The sequence below is a fragment of the Falco biarmicus genome, chromosome 10 (assembly GCF_023638135.1).
Source record: "Falco biarmicus isolate bFalBia1 chromosome 10, bFalBia1.pri, whole genome shotgun sequence".
Taxonomy (NCBI): Eukaryota; Metazoa; Chordata; class Aves; order Falconiformes; family Falconidae; genus Falco; species Falco biarmicus.
In genome coordinates, this window is record NC_079297.1 from 6967621 (window position 1) to 6985154 (window position 17534).

Here is a 17534-nt window from a genome sequence, read left to right on the forward strand (position 1 = left end):
GTTAACTATAAAAAGCAAGCCTATTGTTCTAAGATAATCAGGTCCTTCATCTTTAATTCAGCACTGAAGCCAGTGGAGGTTTCAGAATACCAAGGTGTAACCCATTGAACTGGTTGGGGTCCAGGTACTGACAAATTTTCTTCCGGTATGCTTGATTGCAACACTGTATCAGAGCCTGATTCTCAGGGTATATATACTGATAATTAGAAGGATTTTAAATAAACAGTATTATCCTCGTGCCCAACTGTAGGATAAAACAATTATCAATTCTTTTACAAACTAAAATGTGCTACTCTGAAATCCAAATTGAATATCCTCTTGCCAAGGCCGTATTTTTAAAATATTATTCACCTAACATTTACTTATGTTCTGAATTCTGACATTCTTCGAATCAAGGAGTAGGATCCGCTGAAGATAAGGGAGTCTGAAGAAACTTCACATATAAATATGAGTTTATTATTTTTCACTAATGAAAAGCAGGTATGTTAAATTAGGTTCCTTTGATGGTATTAATGCCTAGTACTTCCAGGCCCTGAAATGGAGCAGAGCAAGTACGTAAGAAATACACTCAGTCTTTCCTTGTACCAAGTGCTATTAATTAATGGATTTATAGGAATTAGAAGCAGATATTTTTATATGTCTTTGTGGTGTTTATCCTTTTTTTCCATCTAGTTTCTTGTTTTTTATGTATTAGAACTGTATTATATATGTAAAGGACTGTCAGTTTTCAAAGCAGTTTACCATTTTTCTCCTTTGAATCTTTACAATACCGGTGTTAATAGTTCCCCAGTTCCCATCCCAAAGTGCAGCAGAAGTGAATTGCTCAGTATAGCAAAGCAAGTTGGGCATGGTGAGACTGAGCACTTGGAAATTCATATCTTAAGAACACCAGAATGTTTTCAGTCTGTGACAGTAAAACTGCTATTGCACGATGTTATTTAACAGAAACCAGGAAGGACTGTTGCTTAAGGAGGATCAGAAGCCAGTGGCACGACAACCATTCCTTGGTGCTAACCAAAGCCAGGACTCTGATTCTAAAAGGTGGGAAAAACATCTTTTGCTGTTTGAGGGCTTTTCTCCCCTGTTAAGATAAACAGCTATTGCAGACTTCTCTGAATTGCCAATTTGAACACTAGTGCTACACAAATACTAGTTTCAGATACAAATTGTACTGGGCAATTTGATTAATCAATGATATCAGTAAGTCTATGAGCTGTGTGCTGCTGGGAATACTCTGGTTTCATGAGCTGTTCGTTGGGTTGGGGGTGGTGGGTTTTTTGCCCTTTTACCAATAAGCAATGATTAGGTGCTTAGAAGCTGTGTCAGACGTTTATAATGCCAAGCGTTATGACAGATTTAATACTATATATGCTGTTTGGAAGTAGGAGTGTTTAAAATTATTTTTTCATTGAAATTCTGGTTAGGCCTTAGTGTTCTATACCTTCAAATCAGTTTAGAACCATGAAATAATTAGTGCTCAAAATATTCCCAAATTATCACTATTTACTGAGAAGAAAATATGACAGAGAAAAAGGATTTGCCAGAGCCCAGGTGGATTTTTCTTTTTAATGGTTTTTATTCCCAATAGAAGCGAGATGTGTATTTGTATAAATCTGTGCTTTCTCATCTAAAAATCCCAGTATTTCAGTCTGCAACTGAATACTGGAATATGAAAACGTCTAATGCTAACAGATAGGTGTGGCCTGGATTTGAAAAGCAGCTTACACCTCTGCAAATGCCACGGACAAAACCAGAGAAAGGAGGGGCCACCTTCTCCTGCTCAGAGAGGCTCTTCCATGGCTCCAGGCACTACTGACTGCTTCATTTTTCCAAGCCCCTTTGTAAAAGTTACTTCTTTTTTTTTTTTTTTTTTTCCCAATCAGGCTCTGACAAAAAAAAGTGTTTCTGGGGTCCAGAACAATGGATGGCTTGTGCTTTCAACTTGTGGCTGTATTTATGTTTAGATTGAACTGGCTTTACCTCCCTCATTATTACATTATTATCTTTATAAAAGGGCATCAGTTATACTTGTTTCTTAAGCTAAATCAAGCTCTCCTGGTCTTTTCTTGCAGAATTGTATCCACTTTATTGATACCATTTATAGTGTTTTTCTTCAACATCTAGCTACTGCAATTTCACTTAATTATTTGGCCTCTGCACAGTGGCTTGACTATTTCCCCATCCCAGCTGGAAATTTGTCTCCTAGTACAGGCTGAGCTTTCACGATTCTATCAAATTGCATCTGAGTCATCTTGTAGCAAACCATAACCAAGGTCCTTTTATTATCAATTAACAAGAAATATAGCAAAATACTTTGTTTATTCTTCAAGTGCATGAGCTAGTATTTGTAATGTAAAATTTCATCTCATTCATTTCATCCCCTTCAGTGTTCAATGTCTTCCAGGATGGTTTTTTTATGTGCACCCTGATCTAGATCACTGCCTCCCGCTTTAACATCACCCCTGGCCTCACAGTACCTGTGCTTCAGTGTTTAATGAAAACGCTAAGTAAATTCAGTTGCAAGACTGATGCATAAGATATTCCACTCGCAGCTGCCACCCGACCCCCACCTTCTTTTCAGCGTTGCCTTCTTTCCTTTAGCCAGCTGCTTACACACCTCATCGTCACGCTGCTAGTTTCCATTTTCTCCATCTCGACCGTTTTCCACATTTTCCATACTTCCACTATCAGGTGCTCCAAATCTATGAAATCTGCACTTGCTTGGTTGTGGGTTCTTACTTGGCTTTCAGCCATGGAAATTCTACAGCCCTAAGCCACTCTCCTTACTTGCAGGTTGGCTTGTGCGTTGCCCTCTTATTTTCCGCTTGAACCTGTTTTTTCCAGCACTGCGTTCAAACCCTGCAATTTTACAGCATCAGAACAGTTTTTCTTTTCTGCTTTTATAGGAAGCCTGCAGTGAAACACACCTGCAGCCGACACTGCACAAACAGGAAGGGTTTAGCTCTGCACTGCCAGTTTGAGCTGGTATCAAAACCAACTCTTCCCTTACAGTTTAAACTTCCGACTCCTCATCAGTCCATACAAATCTCAGAACTCAAACTGTTCAACAGAACTTTGAGCTAAGGAACTAAAGGCTGTAACAGAATAATAAGATCATACCTTCTTTCCTTATAATATAAACCAACTTTTAATAATAAAAACTTCTATCACGTTTTCAATGAGAATAACATACATTTCAATGTAAAACAGTGCACAGTGTAAATGCCCTTAGATACTCTTCTATGCATCTTTAATGTTTACAGTGACTGCGTAAGTGTGGGCCAGGATCCTCATCAGGCCGTGTAAATCGCTGCAGTTCCACTGAACAGAGCCGATGTAGACAAAGCGAGGATCTTGACCTATGTGTTCTTTTTATTTTTGGGTGTTCCTACAGTTCTTATAACACTAAGTACATTTTAAGTTGAGGATTCAGTAAAGAAACAACCATTTCTTCTTCAAACAGCAAGAATAACTCTTCTACAATTAACAAAAAGTGCATTGAAATAATGATCTACTGGTCTGGCTGCAGTACAAAATGGATACTCGGTAACAAGTCCCCGTATCCAACAGCTGGCGACTGACAGGTTGTCCTAGTTCCCTGCAACAGGTTACTGTAGGTCCGAGGAAACAGGTACAAGTAAGAGATTAAACAAAACATGTTCCTTCCCCAAAACTATATCAGTCTGTGAGTGAAGGAAAACAAATAATAATTAAACCATTAAGAAATAAGGTTCAGAACAATCTGCATCCCCAAACTTGCAACAAGCCGTTTTGTATTGAAGTGCAGATTAAAAAAAAAATAAAAATAAAAATCAAGAGACCTTCATATCCAAATAGAAAAAGTCTAATTTTAGTTTTTGAGTTGGTTTGGGCAGTAATAAAATAAAATTAAGCCAGCTAAAAAACAAACAACATCACAAATAAAACCCCCAAACTTTTATTTTCTAGAATATACATCACTGCAAAGCGCTTCTGGATTTCCTAACTGTGAACTGTTTTAAACGAGGCTGTGGAGAAGCAGAGGAATGGTAACTTTCCTATACACCCTCGTACTGAGACTTGCTACAACTGAAACTCGTTAGGGAGGGATGGTCATATTAAGGCACTCACTCCAAAAGAACATTATTTCTGTCCTGAGACTGCTGACATGTTTCAATTAGTTTCAGCCAGTAATTTGGAAAAAATTACCGTGCTTAGGATAATACTGACAGAATGGAGAACAATTTTTGAAACAAGAGAAAATAAAGTACATTATATACATGATTCCTTTTTTTCTTTTAACTTAAAAGCATCCCTAATACATCTTAATAACTGTATTAAAGACTACTTAAATATCGAAAGATTTTAAATAATGTAGATTTTTTTTCAGTAAACTGGGAGTAGCTGTGTAAATTGCCAGCATATTGGTCCCATTTTAAACAATATAATTTTTATTTAAATCTTGTATATATAATAACATGATCGAAAACACATATTCCACTCCACATAAATAAGTATAGTTCTTCTGACCTGTTTTCAAAACTACATCTGTTCAAATAATCAGATTATAAGACTGTATTTTTCCTTTGTAAAGTTTCCTTTAAACTCCTCCACTCCCAATCTCTCCTCTTAAATAGTACTGTATTTCCAGAGTACATAATAGGGCATTAGTAAAAAGAGTTAATCAAAAACCTGAAAGCTACAGTAAGTAAAATGAAGTAATGTTAAGAAGTATTATGGAATGTATACTCTGCAGCATAGAGAGATTGGTTCTCACTGGGCTGAATGGGAAAATTACTCCAGAAGAAATTCTTTATGTTCATATTTGACTGAACCATAGATTGTGCTATTCGTTGTTCAAAAGTGCAGGTCAGTTAATGGAAAAGCGGTGTTTATGAAGCTACTGCTCAAGGATGCTGACCAAAATTATGCTGGCAATTAAATGGGTGCCAGATGCAGTACAGGGAGAGAGAGATGCGTCATTCTGGATTTTCTTAAGCAATCTGTATCCTGAAGTCCACAACTTTTAGGTGGCAGCACAAACAAGTCACCAGTGAAACTGCACTTTCTTGCAATATAACTGTCACTTTTCCAGGCAAACGGCAGTAACATCCACATCCACCTTAGCTCTGTGGTGTTTGTTTCAAGAATTTCTTCAAGAAGTCAAAGAAACACAAGAATCCCTGCACGTGCCGCAGGAGTTCAAAGGCAGGTTCTTGGTGCCTTGGTCCAGCAGGTTCATCCGCTACTCAACCAGAGCAGCGCCTCTTGGTTCAGCACCATCAGTGTCAGTTAGCGTGGGTCCTCAGCCAGGGCGGCTCAGCTGAATGCTTCAGTGATGCTGCAATGTAGGTGCCTCTCACTTCTATAAATCCCCATCTGTAGGTGGCTGGCACAACCTATAGAGTCTTTAAGGCAGAATAAGAGTATGGTATTAAATAGCATAAGCATGATAACCAAGTTCCTGACATAGAATATGGCAGTCAACTTCTTTTATCATTCTGCAAGCTTTAATCTGATATCAAAAGTACCACCATTTCTGCAAATTTAGAAGTGCCACTGGTGATTTATTAACTAAAGTATTTACAATCATTGTTTAAATACTCTACGAGACTTTCCATCACTCCCTTTTAACTTTTGCCCAGTTTGGGTCTTCAACAGTCCCCTTTTCTATTTCTTCAGCTTTAAGCCCTGTTCAGTATTTTTCCTGAACAAGACAGTTCACCCCTCACGCGGCTTGGGCTACCAAACGGAGAAAGGAATGTACTGGCTTATTGACATGGCTGAACAAACTTTAAAATTGGTAATCATATTTTCAGAGAACCATTTTGAGCCACAAGATTAGCAAATTGAGATCACTGGTTAAAACTCTAAGTATATCTTGACTCTCATTCATATATGACTCTGGTAGCTTTTTCTTGCTTTTTCTATTTTTCATTTGAATAGACTCAAGTCTTTTATAACTTCCCTTTCAAGGCCGCTACTACAGAGTTTGACAAACGTCAATGCTCTGAAATATAATCCTGAGAATTAACATTAATTCACCAGATCACCTTTTAACTTCGCTCAGTTTTATTTCACATTATGATGATGGAACCCAGTAGGAACACATGTATCTGAGCTTTATTGCCATGAAATAATCCACGTAAATAGTCCTGGAATCTGGCATTGTGATGTAGAGTGCATACAAAAGGAGTACCTCATCTTCTGATTTGTTTGTAAAGCTGTTTCTTTTTGAACACAGCATGCTGTTACAGTCATAAAAACGGAACCAAAGTAATGTACAGACATTAATAAGGCGAAATAGCCATGCTGCTAGAACACTGCTATATGACACCGGGGACATGGTACAGGAGCCAACACTGACTATTATTTTATTCCTTTTTGAAATAGTAATTACAATCCAACAGAAGGACAAGGTTCTAAATGCAAAACATTGTTCTTTTTAAGGTCTTAGAAAATAAACGAAGGCCAGACTGTTATAATGGAGCATCATTACAGTCCGCAAAGTTTAAAATAATTACCTATAAATGCTTTGAGGAGCAGATAGGAAAAATACTAAAAAGAGGCCAGGCTTGTTTAGACTAACTCAGAAGTCTTAATGGGTGAACGAGAGAGCAATGTTTGAAAGAAGTCTTCCTGACACTGAGCTACTGTGTTCCTTGGAGGACTCCAGCATTAGCAAATACACTCACTCTGGCTGAAGGGAGGGCACAGACTTTACTGGATCTTTTCTGGTGCCGATTCCTGCATGCCAGAGCTGGTTTGCCTTCATATAAACAACACCATTGATGAAGGTAAATCAGAAGTTTTTCTGATATTTGTACAGACTGATCCTGTATATATTGTCATCTAAATCGTGACAATTTGTTACTACCTTTGTGGTAAAATGCTATGTTACAGTTTACAAAAGAATATTCTCTTCGCTCTGGTATGTGAAATTGGAGGAGTATTAACCAGAAAGAGATACTTTTCTTAAAAATAAAGCTACTCTTATCCTGGAGAGAGAGAGATGATGAACATCTTTAGCTCCTGTTAGGTGCAGTAGGATTCACAAATGTACAGTGCTTTTCAAAGTTGTCTTCCAGACAAGAACATGTATCACTCACCCTGGGCAACCGATCTTCCTTAGAGCTGCATTACTGTATGGTTACTCTGACTTGAAGCGCTCACTCTTAAACCTGCTCTGCCAAAACTAAACAGTAAAGCTCTTCTAAGCACACAATAGCATTAGCCTATGAATTGTCTTTGCGTATCTGCAGTCCGATTTGCCATTCAGTTTTTCTTTCTGAGCATGCCACAGATGGCTGCCAATCACTAGCTTTGCCAACTCACAGCAACAGTCCAAAAATACCCTTCTCTCTGATCAGTTACATTTTATTCAGAAAATGCAGAAACCTTTGAAGTTAATGATCTGCAAATTGTAAGCAGCAAAGCTGATTAATTTACAGTGCACTTAGTTTAGTACAGTGAGAAAGAACAGGATTTTTTAAAATTTTTTCCACTATTGCTGCTAAGGCGATCCTTGGTTATAACAGGAACTCCACAACTGTTACAGAAACATAAAACCAGCACTCAGATAAAACGCATAATACGTAATAACCTACCGAGGTGCACACTGTGGCATTTGGTCCATCACTTTCAGATTCTTGGCAGAGATTTCAACCCTTGGTCCCTAAGGAAACAGACAATTTATGGTACTGACAGTATCAATACAGCATCTGATCCTTAGGGGAAAATATTATAATGGGAGTATGGTTTCTATTTGAGAATCCATTAACTACTTTTAGAACAGTTGGAATCCATTGGGTGGATACATTAGTCATCTGTGTTTACTTAAAAGATGGAATTAGTCCCAAAGCACTTTACAAGCACTGCTGTCTAGCACTAGGGAATTTCTACTATTTAACACTATGACTGAGACTTGGGGTTTTTTTATGTACAGAAAATGTCTTAAATATACTGCACAGTCTCTACTTTCTAACGATCAAGACACGCACTTTAAATAATGTACACTGAGGCATATATTTAAATTGTTGTTATGGCTATACACGCAAAAGTTAAATTTGTTCCTGTCAAATATATGCGTAGCTATTCAGATACTAATAGACGTTTGGCTGTGTGGGTGTGTAGTGCACAAAATACAGTGCCACACTGAAACAAAGTGGTGTTTGTACAATGATGTTACTGGAATGAATATGGTGGCAGGCAGCAGACACACTCAAATACTTACTTGCTTTCGCATGATATCTGTAGCTTGCATGATACACTTGGGCAAAAGTCCATGACTTCGAGCCAGGATGGCTGCTTGCTCCAGGGACACACTCAGTGTACTTCTGAACATGGGAACAAGAGACATGAAATCACCGATCGTACTTACAAATGTATTAATAGGTATGTACAGGGCACTTAACTGTTATGTATGATTTCTGTTAGCTAGCATTCTTATATTTACTTTTTTAGTTGTTTTACTTACAAAACTATAAAATTACCTCAGTCCTGCATGTCCAGTCTTGTTACCTAGAAACTGCAATTGTTTGAGTCTCTGGCATCATTATTACAAGACTATGTGTCACTGCTCTTCTGCATTGATTCCTATAAAGTCATTCACAAATTAATCTTTTCTCTACTCAATGGTTTTAAGGTGCTGGAAAAACAGTGGTGTGTTTAGAATCAATGCTTGCATACACCAAGATTCTAAAGCTATTTTTGAGCAACTTCCTATTTTTCCAGCCTGTGATTGAAGACAATGTTGACTGAAAGTTACATGCAATGAGATCACTCGGTTGCATTGGTTGATGCACTGAAATATAAAAAATTGTGTCTCAATAATTATTAACAAAAGTATTAAAAGTCACAACCTACCCTTAAATAAAGATGGCAGTAGATTGGGGTCCTTATTACATTCCGTTACAATCTACCTTCTATTGCTTTGAACAGACTCAAATATATTGCTCAGATCTCTAGAAAGGACAAACGTTCTCATCGCACCGGTAACACATAGGCTTCTTAAACCTACCTCTGCATCCCAGTGCCGCACATAGTGATCTGACAGGCTCCAAGTCGGTAACAGAGCTCAGAGGATATAGGCAGCAGCCCAGCTCCTGATGTGTTACTGCTAGAACACCCTGACTGGGTTGGTTTTGTATTAATGAACGACTTCATCAGCCTGCAAAGCTCATCCATTGCATTAATGGGGCGAATAAGCTAAACAAAGCAATGAAAAAAATCCATCAGTGGCATACTTAGACCTTCAGTTATAAAAATGTTTGCAATTCTTCATCCTATACCTAAGCACAAGAATCTACGCAAGAGTAATTGCCACACAGAAACAACTATTTAGAATATATATGAACTTTGGAAGTAGAAAAATACAATTATTTAGACTTGGGACAAAGTTTTGCAATTATCACAAATCACATAGATTACTTACAATGTATATTACAATTGCAAGGATACTCTCTGATTTTGTCTTCCCTGCAGTAGTATTTAATGCCTTACATGCATATATTCACGTGTATCACCTGCCCTAGTTAGACAGACTGCCTTTACGTGAGATGCCGGGAAGTTTTTCCTATTGTTTTTTTCTATAACACTGAACAAAATGTAACTTGCAAACTGAACATTTGTTCGTTTTCATGTGTCTGTGGGAAAGGAAAATTGATTCATTCTGTCCAATATCAGGTACCATATTTAGCAGGGGCAGTCAGTCTTAATATTGCCTAGATTAAAGGTTCTGCACATTTTTTTCCAAACAAAAGAACAATAGCCAAGCTTCAGAGAAATTCAGATCACTTCTTTAGGGCAGGGAACATTTTTTTAAATGATGTTTGGGTTTGTACACGTCTGCCATCGGGATATCCCACAACTGGGACAATAGAGATGTAGAAATAATATTTCTGTGAGACAGTTTATTGTAGAAATAAACACCATAACAATACCTGATCAATCTTCACTGCAGTAGTATTGGAATCAGTGGGCAAGTTTGATCTCTCCAGGTAAAATGTCCTGCAAAAAGGCCAGCAAGGACAACATTTGTTAGTGAATCTCCTTTCAAGCACACAGATATACACTAGTTTGTCTAAAACATCTGAGAAGGCTATGCTAAAAATCTTGTACTTCAAGATCTGCTTTCTTATGGAACCATTTTGCTTGCAGTTATTTACAGAGTCTGTATTTAAATGTTCCAAGTCCTGGTTTTTAAGTAATTTTTGCTCTGCACAAAATCCTGAAGTCAAAGTACTTGGGAGTTTCCTTCCGTACAGTGCACTACTTCAGAATGAGTTTAACTATGGGAAGAAAATTAACAAGTTTCCCACACAATGAGGTTCTCCAAAAATCCATCTGTGCAAGAAACCATCAGGAAAGGAATCTCTTTTTCTAATTTTAAGGTCCATAGCAAGGAGCACTCTTTGCAATGTCTTTTAAGGCAAGGGAGAAGCATGAAATACCTGAGTTTACGGTAGTATTGCTGCACTTTTTCAAGTGAAACACCATTAATTTGCTGTGGAAGTTCTTCTAGAGATGAGCCGGCTGGTTGTGATTGCCCCTCCATACTCTCCAGAGCTGAAGAAGAAAACATTTTACTAAACCTATGTTACTAGTTTTCTTTTTATTCATTTACTTATTTATCGCTATACCATCTCACTGCTCAACACATGACTGTTGGGTTATGTCAAGGCTGATACTGTTACTGTCTAAATTGAATGCATTTCCCAGTACAGAAATAGAGTGCTAGTATCATAAAGGTGAGCTCCACAGAAAGCAGCTCTGTCTAACAGCAATTACTCCCCATTAATAGCCCCTTGAAGGGAATTTCCTGCATTGCATTTTGGTGTGAATATTTGCTTATCAAGTCAATTTCCAGCCCAGACGATTCGATCACGGTGTACGCTTTTAAAAACAATTCTCTCTAGCCTGGGAACATCTCCTATCTTACATGTAGTGTAATATAATGGTTCTACGGCCTTTACAGGAAGATGTAAAAAAGCCCCAAACAGGCATATCTTGTTCTCATGACTTTCTTATTCTAAGATGTAGCACTCCCCAGGCCCTCCTAGAACAGAAACATCTGCTTCTTAAATATGCCTGTAGTTCTCAGTTATGTTCTGAGCTTCATGGTCATTCTTTGTTTTGCATCTTTTCAACACAGTCAGTTAGCTCATTCTTCTCAAGAAAGCTTTTTATAGACACCTTTTGTAAAGAGCACCGTGTGCAGTTTCAAGCTTCCCCCATTCTGAAACCGAGAAGGCAGTTTGGAGAAGTAGTAGCTGTCAAGATAAAAGATAACCTTCAAGGCCTGACGGCTTCCTTCGATGTGGTAGAAGACATGGGTATCTGGAGAAATAAAGATAAAACACTTGCTGCTTTACCACAGCAGGAGAAATGTGAAACCACTGCTATCCGAGTTTGTTAGACCATCTAATGACATTTCACATCGCCGCCATAGATGAATAAGGGAGACCCTTTACTGAGAGCATGCAGGCTCTGACATATTATACTTAAAAAGATACAGAGCATGACCTAGCATGATGTTTGATGCTATACAATAAACATGGTTAATAATTAAAATCACATCTTGTTTCATGGCATGTCATAGTTAGTAAACACGGAGAGAGATGTGGCAGGGTGGGACACAGGACACAGAAGAGCTGGGGAGGGACAGTCCTTAGGTAATGTGGTGAATTACAAACACCTGTCACGAGCCGCTCATCATCTGCCATATCCCCCGTGTGCAGAATCACACAGGTAAGGTAGGCTGGCACCGACCACAGTTACAAATCACAGAACATGCCACCAGCATCCCACGATCTCAGTCCTGCTTTTTATGCTGTGTGTTTGCAGTGGAAGCTGAGGGAATGCAACAGCGCTTCGGAGAAGCTGCTCAGTGCTCTCCAGGTCTGACACGGTCTGTTAGATTTAGAATCACGGAGGATATTAACCCATAAAACAAAACAAGAAAAAAGCGCTTCAAAGAAACAGAGAATACTCTCACTTGCTACAAGACTTTCATCCAGCTGCTTGAAATAGAAGGCGACTTTGTCCAGTTCAGTCAGTGTGACCTGGATGTCTTCCAGCATGGTACGCTCCTCCTTCTGCAGGGCAAAGAAACAGACATAAATAGGTTGTAACCTGCCAGAAGGAGGCCGGGGGCAGGAAGGTGCAGTTGTTACGGGCAGGCTTTGGTTCAGGAGACATAGAGCTTCCCACTAACTCCATGCCAGCCCAGTAATTACTAAGGGCTCTTTCACTTTCTGACACAAGTTGAGCTACCCTTTGCTTAGATGTCATTTGATGTGACTCACAAAAGAGTACAGAGATTTAAGGACTGAGTAAATTTGAAGGGATCTCTTTCTCCAAACTTTATACCTACAAATGTAATAGCCTGCCAGTTGCTGCGAAATACATGTCCATGCATTCCATGCAATGTAAAGAAATAGTAGTTACATACACATATAGTTAGGATTGTATAAAAAAAATAAACAACACACACATGCAATCTGCAATGTTTACAAAGTCAAAAAAAAGTTGCTTGTCTTTTTTATGCTCCTTTTTTCTTAACATTTTCATAGTATCTTATCTACTGTAGCTGTGGCTTATCTATTCATTACCTGCTCCTCTCCTCCATATACATGGTGCCTCAAATACCAGCACCATGGAAGTGACAAAGACAGACTGCAACCTATTCTACAAGTATCCAGGGTGTAAACAAAAGCCTAGATTTTCATGTCGCCCAAACTCGGAACTTTTTTACGCATTTGTTGAAATGTGTGCTTTCACCAGAAGATGGCAGGCCACACATGCATCACCAACAACCGAGTAGTGAAACCTCCTTAAATGCAGCAGCAAATACAAAGGCAGACAGATTCCTACAGTGTTCTGGTGTGACAGTAGGTCCGGTATTTGTAAGGAGATGAAAATGATGGGATATAGGCTATTGGCGCATGGTTGTCAGCAGCAGGAATCTCCAGAGGTTGCTGTAGTGAAGAGTCTAAACATGCTGCTAGAATTGAAGGGCTCTGGCTGTGCTGTGAGTGGCAGAGAAGCACACAGGGCAGTGTGAGCAGACCCAAGGGTGCCACAGCTCTTCATCTTACCACAGTGGGGGACAGAAGAGACTGGTAGTTTAGTAAAACACCAGTGGCTGCTATCTGTTCCAGCCACTTTCTGCTGGCGTCTCTGCTGCTCTCTTCATATTCCCCGTTGTTGTTGTATCGATAGTTGAGAGCAGCCAGTAACTGCTCTGAAAAGGTGCAAATAGCAGCCACAAGAGACTGACAGAAGATGGAATCACGTCTCAGCTGTAGCTCGGTATCTGCCAGAGAAGGGGAGAGAAACGAAGAAACATGAGCATACTTGTCTAATCTCACTGTCAAAGCAGCAGTTTACATGTGTGTGTGCATGACATTTGGCTTCTGCTGTAGCTTTGCACAGACTTAACAGATAACCTCTTCGTGCTGTGTGACCTGGGTGTTTAGATAAAGACAATACAGCTGGAGTACACGCATGTTTGAAAATTTTCTAGTCCACTTGACTGTTTATTACTACCTCTGCCACGTGCACGCTCATTCTTGTGACTGGGAAGAGCTGTAACTCCTAAGGGCATATCTGGACCGATTCCCTTCTTTTTATGTTTATAGAAGCAAGAGAATTCTTGAAAGAAGGTCTCTGCCAGTACTTCTCTCCTGGGCTATTAGAGATTCATCTTCCCCCATCCATCTGTATTTTGTGGGCTTCCCATATGCTTAATGCATTAACTGGGCCTGCCCATACGGTACCGATTGGTTTACGTTTCCTGGGAGAATTTCCCCTGTGTTAACTTTGCTTCCAGTCTGCCTGCCAGGCAGCCACATGCTGGTCAAATCAACCTCGTCACACTTAAGGGGATTGCAGGCCAAAGAGACACATGAATAAGTGAAGAGCTACTTCCCAGATACCCTGGGCTCTCCCAGCAGCACAGCAGCCTCTCATTGTCAAGACAGTGTTCCCCAGGGAAAGAAGCTGAAGACATCACCCAGAGGCTCTGAAGATCTGGATCATTTTTACAAAGCACTGAACACAATAGACCAACTAATACACGTCAGGCCCTGGGCCATGTTCTCAACGTAAGGGCCACCGATCCTTCTAGCAGTACACTTCTGTACTACGGGAAGTAAGGCAAAGAGGGCTTAGGACTGCCCTTCGGGCAAGGGAATCCCTGGTGCCATAGCCAGTTCAGTGCCATCTGCTCCTCCATTCTCTCCAGGGAATGTTCAAGGAGGAGCAGGAGATGGGGCAAAAGTAAAGACCTTTGGGAACCACTGTATCAGTAAAAACCACCTTTAAGGACACTGGACTGATGCCACAGGCTGGCTGGGACAGACTTACGGACCAGCCCTGGCGGGTGCTGAGAGATGACTTGGAGCCATACAAACCCCTCATCTTCATTCCATGAAGACTTGAGAATCAAGTCTGGCACAGTGAAATAACAATGTCCTATTCCAGTTATTTATCAACCCATTTTGAAAAGCAGTACACCGAGTCGGTGTCCCAATGACAAGAAGACTGCACGTTCCCTCCTGGGAAAGGCCTGTCCCTTCACCTGTGCACACGATGTTTTGCACATGGTAACAGGTTGATGATGTACTAGGTGCTGCCTGCACATTTAGGTTCTTAGTCTGCTTCCATCTATAACTTCAGTATATACAATCCTAATTCCTAACACGCCTGCTCTGTGGTAAAGATGACAGTTTGTGGTCTCACAGAAAGTTGCGCAATAGGTCTCATTTTTGCTGCATGTTCTTACCACGGCAGGAAACAGTAAAGGCCATCTGGGAAGGAGCTTTGTACAAAGAAAAAACGAAGACAGTAAAAAGAAAAACAGAGCTTGTGAAACATCAGTGACCAGCCAGGTAACACAAGCAGCCAACCAGTGAAATCATGTAACTGAAGAACAGGTGTCAGATGCACGAAAGGTTGCTGTAGATGCAGAGCATGAGAAACGTTAGCATAAAATGCCAGGGAAAAAACCCCTAAATGCTAAGGAAAAACACAACATTCTGATCTATGCACACGCACACACATCAGACTTTGTATTGGGGACTTCTGTGTCCCCAATATATATCAAACCCCCTTACCTGTGCATTTTAACAAGGCCAGAAGCAGCTGATTCTTCCCATCTAAAAGAGTGGAGAAAAGGAATCCTCTAGTCAACATGACACCAAGGTAGATTTTGATTGCATTTGGTTAACAGCCTCCTCATTCCCCACAACCCCTGGCCCCTGTGTGGCCATTTCTATTTACTGTAGTAGTCCCTACTTGCACAGACGCGCTAATGACTGAAAAAGAAACAAGGTGTAAATCAAAGAATTTTACAGGCTAAATGCTCTAACTACCACGTGTTATTGGAAAGAAACTGCACTTGTGGATGAATCCCTAAAAAGAGGTGATTTCTGCCTAGTGCTTCGCAGCAGACTGTAAACATCAGACTCGGCTCCTGTTCCAGTTCAACTGGATGGCAATGGTTTAGAATGTGGTAGTATCTGATTAGCATTCATTTCATTTTGGAATATACCAAGCATCTCTCTCTCAATTTTCTAAAAGGGTTAAAAAAAAGCACAGAGCAATAGATGAGCCCAATAGCATTCTGTCTGAATGGGCTGGTGAAAAAAAAATAAGGGAGAGAGTTTTCTTTGGAAACCATACATAGCATACAACACTGGGACTCTGCAAACAATAACCTGGTTTACCTGTTCTTCTCTAGAGCCCAGTACAGCCTTATTATAAATTGAAATAAAATGATAAAAAGAACTGCTTGACTTGACTAGATCAAGATCTTTTCTCCCTGAATCCAATAACAAACCTTTCCTTATTTACAGACCTTCCACATGTTTTTGTATGATTTCAACAAGGTTCTTGATGCGCTGTGGAAGGTTCCACGGATCTTCTTGAATGCTGGCTTGAATATTATTCCGGCACCTAACTGTGGTTTCTTCCTTCTGTTTAAATTCTAGAAAAAACAAACTTTGTTAGCCATTAAGGAAATGCTGCATAGCGGAGAGTGGCTTGCAGATGAAAGCAGAGATACAGTATCAATTGCATCAACTATGAACGAAAAACATTCTTAAATAGATCTAATACAGAAGGAAAAAAAGACTATTCGTATAATCTCACGATCAGCAGTCTCCTAGCATTATTTTTAGGACTGTGGACGTGGGTGACACGCACAGTGAAGGGAGCTCTGCACCACTCACAAAGCACAGAACTCCCTCCTGTTTTCTCTGCCCTTAATAACGTGCAGGCAGCTGCATCGGGTAGATGTAGAGTCTCTGGCTGGGCAAAACCAGACTGACTCTCTAGCTGCAGCTGTCACTCCCATAGTACTGATGAGAAGTTATGAAATATTCTGCTTTCTTTCACCTGATGGAAACTAATTACAGAGTACAAGATTTATTCTCCATGACGTAGCTATGTAGCTAAGTCAAATACCCCACTGTTGGGGATAAAATGCATAAGCAAAGAAACCCAGAAAAACTGTGCCAAGTGCGTGCTCGTGAACAGAAATGGGACAGAATTCAAATTTACATCCATCACCAAAAGGTGTCTATGGCAGCTATTAAACAGACACATCGGTCCAGTGTTCCCGCTGGATGTAAGCAGGGCTTGTCTGCCCCTCAGTGTGCTGAACGTGGGACCATCGGCTAACTTCAGTTAACTAAAAGACTCTCTCAGTGTAATCAATCTAGTTTTAATAAGTGAGACTCTGTTTAAGAAAAATAAAATAAAGGAAGTCTCTGTTATTTCTTCACTCAAATGGTGCATGGAAAGACTAACATATTCTACATAAATGTGAATGTGCTGGTAGAGATGAGTTCATGTAACAGAACTTCATAGGAGTTATTTCTGGAATTAGGAAAAAAAAAGGCAGAAAAAGCTCTCTTGTAGAGTATGCCACTGTAACTTAAAAATAGAGCTTGTCAAAGGTTGGAGCGTGACTACAGCACCTGAAGTATAGCAGGAATAGTAGGAAACATTTCAGATTTCAAGTGGGAAAGGAAATGCAGCAAATGTTCAGAAAATAAAATCCTGTGTATTTCAGTAAGAGAAGAAACCACATCCTGGGCCCCAAAACCATTAAGACCAAAGTCTCATCATGCTCCCTGAGGAAAAAGAAAACACGGTATCATTTGTTTGCTCTCTATGGGAATCAGTTTTCAAAATCACTGTCATGTGAGGATGAGTTTACTCTGGCAATTACCCATCTGAAGAAAAGCAGAATAAGTCATTAAGCAAACTCAGGCAGAACCTTTTGGTGCCTCAGATCTACTACAGTGGTCAGCCCCTCATCAGCTTATCAGAGCGCTCATTTACCTTGTATGTGACCTATCTCCGACTTGTACCTTTTGAGATACGCATCTGTGTTCACATCAAAGGACAGATTCAGAGACTTGTGAAAGAGCTCTGAGGATTCAGCGGCATAAAACAGAAAAGTGTTCTGTGTGTTTCAGAAGGAATTAATATGAAAAAGACCTTTTTAAGAATGCAAAACGTCAATTATCAGACACAGCACCTGCCAT

The 17534-nt window shown here is 39.8% G+C and overlaps 1 protein-coding gene and 1 long non-coding RNA gene across 4 annotated transcripts in view; one reads left to right on the forward strand and one right to left on the reverse strand.

The window, feature by feature from the left end:
* The window catches only part of LOC130155737 (uncharacterized), a 178439-nt gene extending 175413 nt beyond the window's left edge, over positions 1 to 3026 (forward strand). The window contains exons 9-10 of one of the 2 annotated variants that reach the window (XR_008824210.1): positions 946 to 1041; positions 2907 to 3026. This is a non-coding gene — a long non-coding RNA (uncharacterized LOC130155737). Of the gene's footprint in view, positions 1 to 945; positions 1858 to 2906 lie in introns of those variants that run through there. The other variant, XR_008824211.1, reaches the window with a different exon arrangement.
* A 1381-nt stretch (positions 3027 to 4407) lies between these two features.
* Positions 4408 to 17534, reverse strand: part of PREX1 (phosphatidylinositol-3,4,5-trisphosphate dependent Rac exchange factor 1) — a 165197-nt gene continuing 152070 nt past the window's right edge. For both annotated transcript variants that reach the window (XM_056353309.1, XM_056353308.1), the window contains exons 30-40: positions 15839 to 15967; positions 15096 to 15137; positions 13077 to 13294; positions 11975 to 12074; positions 11173 to 11316; positions 10431 to 10545; positions 9921 to 9987; positions 8999 to 9186; positions 8213 to 8315; positions 7587 to 7654; positions 4408 to 5387 (exon numbers count right to left, since the gene is read on the reverse strand). In XM_056353309.1, coding sequence (XP_056209284.1) covers positions 5345 to 5387; positions 7587 to 7654; positions 8213 to 8315; positions 8999 to 9186; positions 9921 to 9987; positions 10431 to 10545; positions 11173 to 11316; positions 11975 to 12074; positions 13077 to 13294; positions 15096 to 15137; positions 15839 to 15967 — 1217 coding nt within the window. In that variant the 3' untranslated portion in view covers positions 4408 to 5344. The remainder of the gene's footprint in view (positions 5388 to 7586; positions 7655 to 8212; positions 8316 to 8998; positions 9187 to 9920; positions 9988 to 10430; positions 10546 to 11172; positions 11317 to 11974; positions 12075 to 13076; positions 13295 to 15095; positions 15138 to 15838; positions 15968 to 17534) is intronic.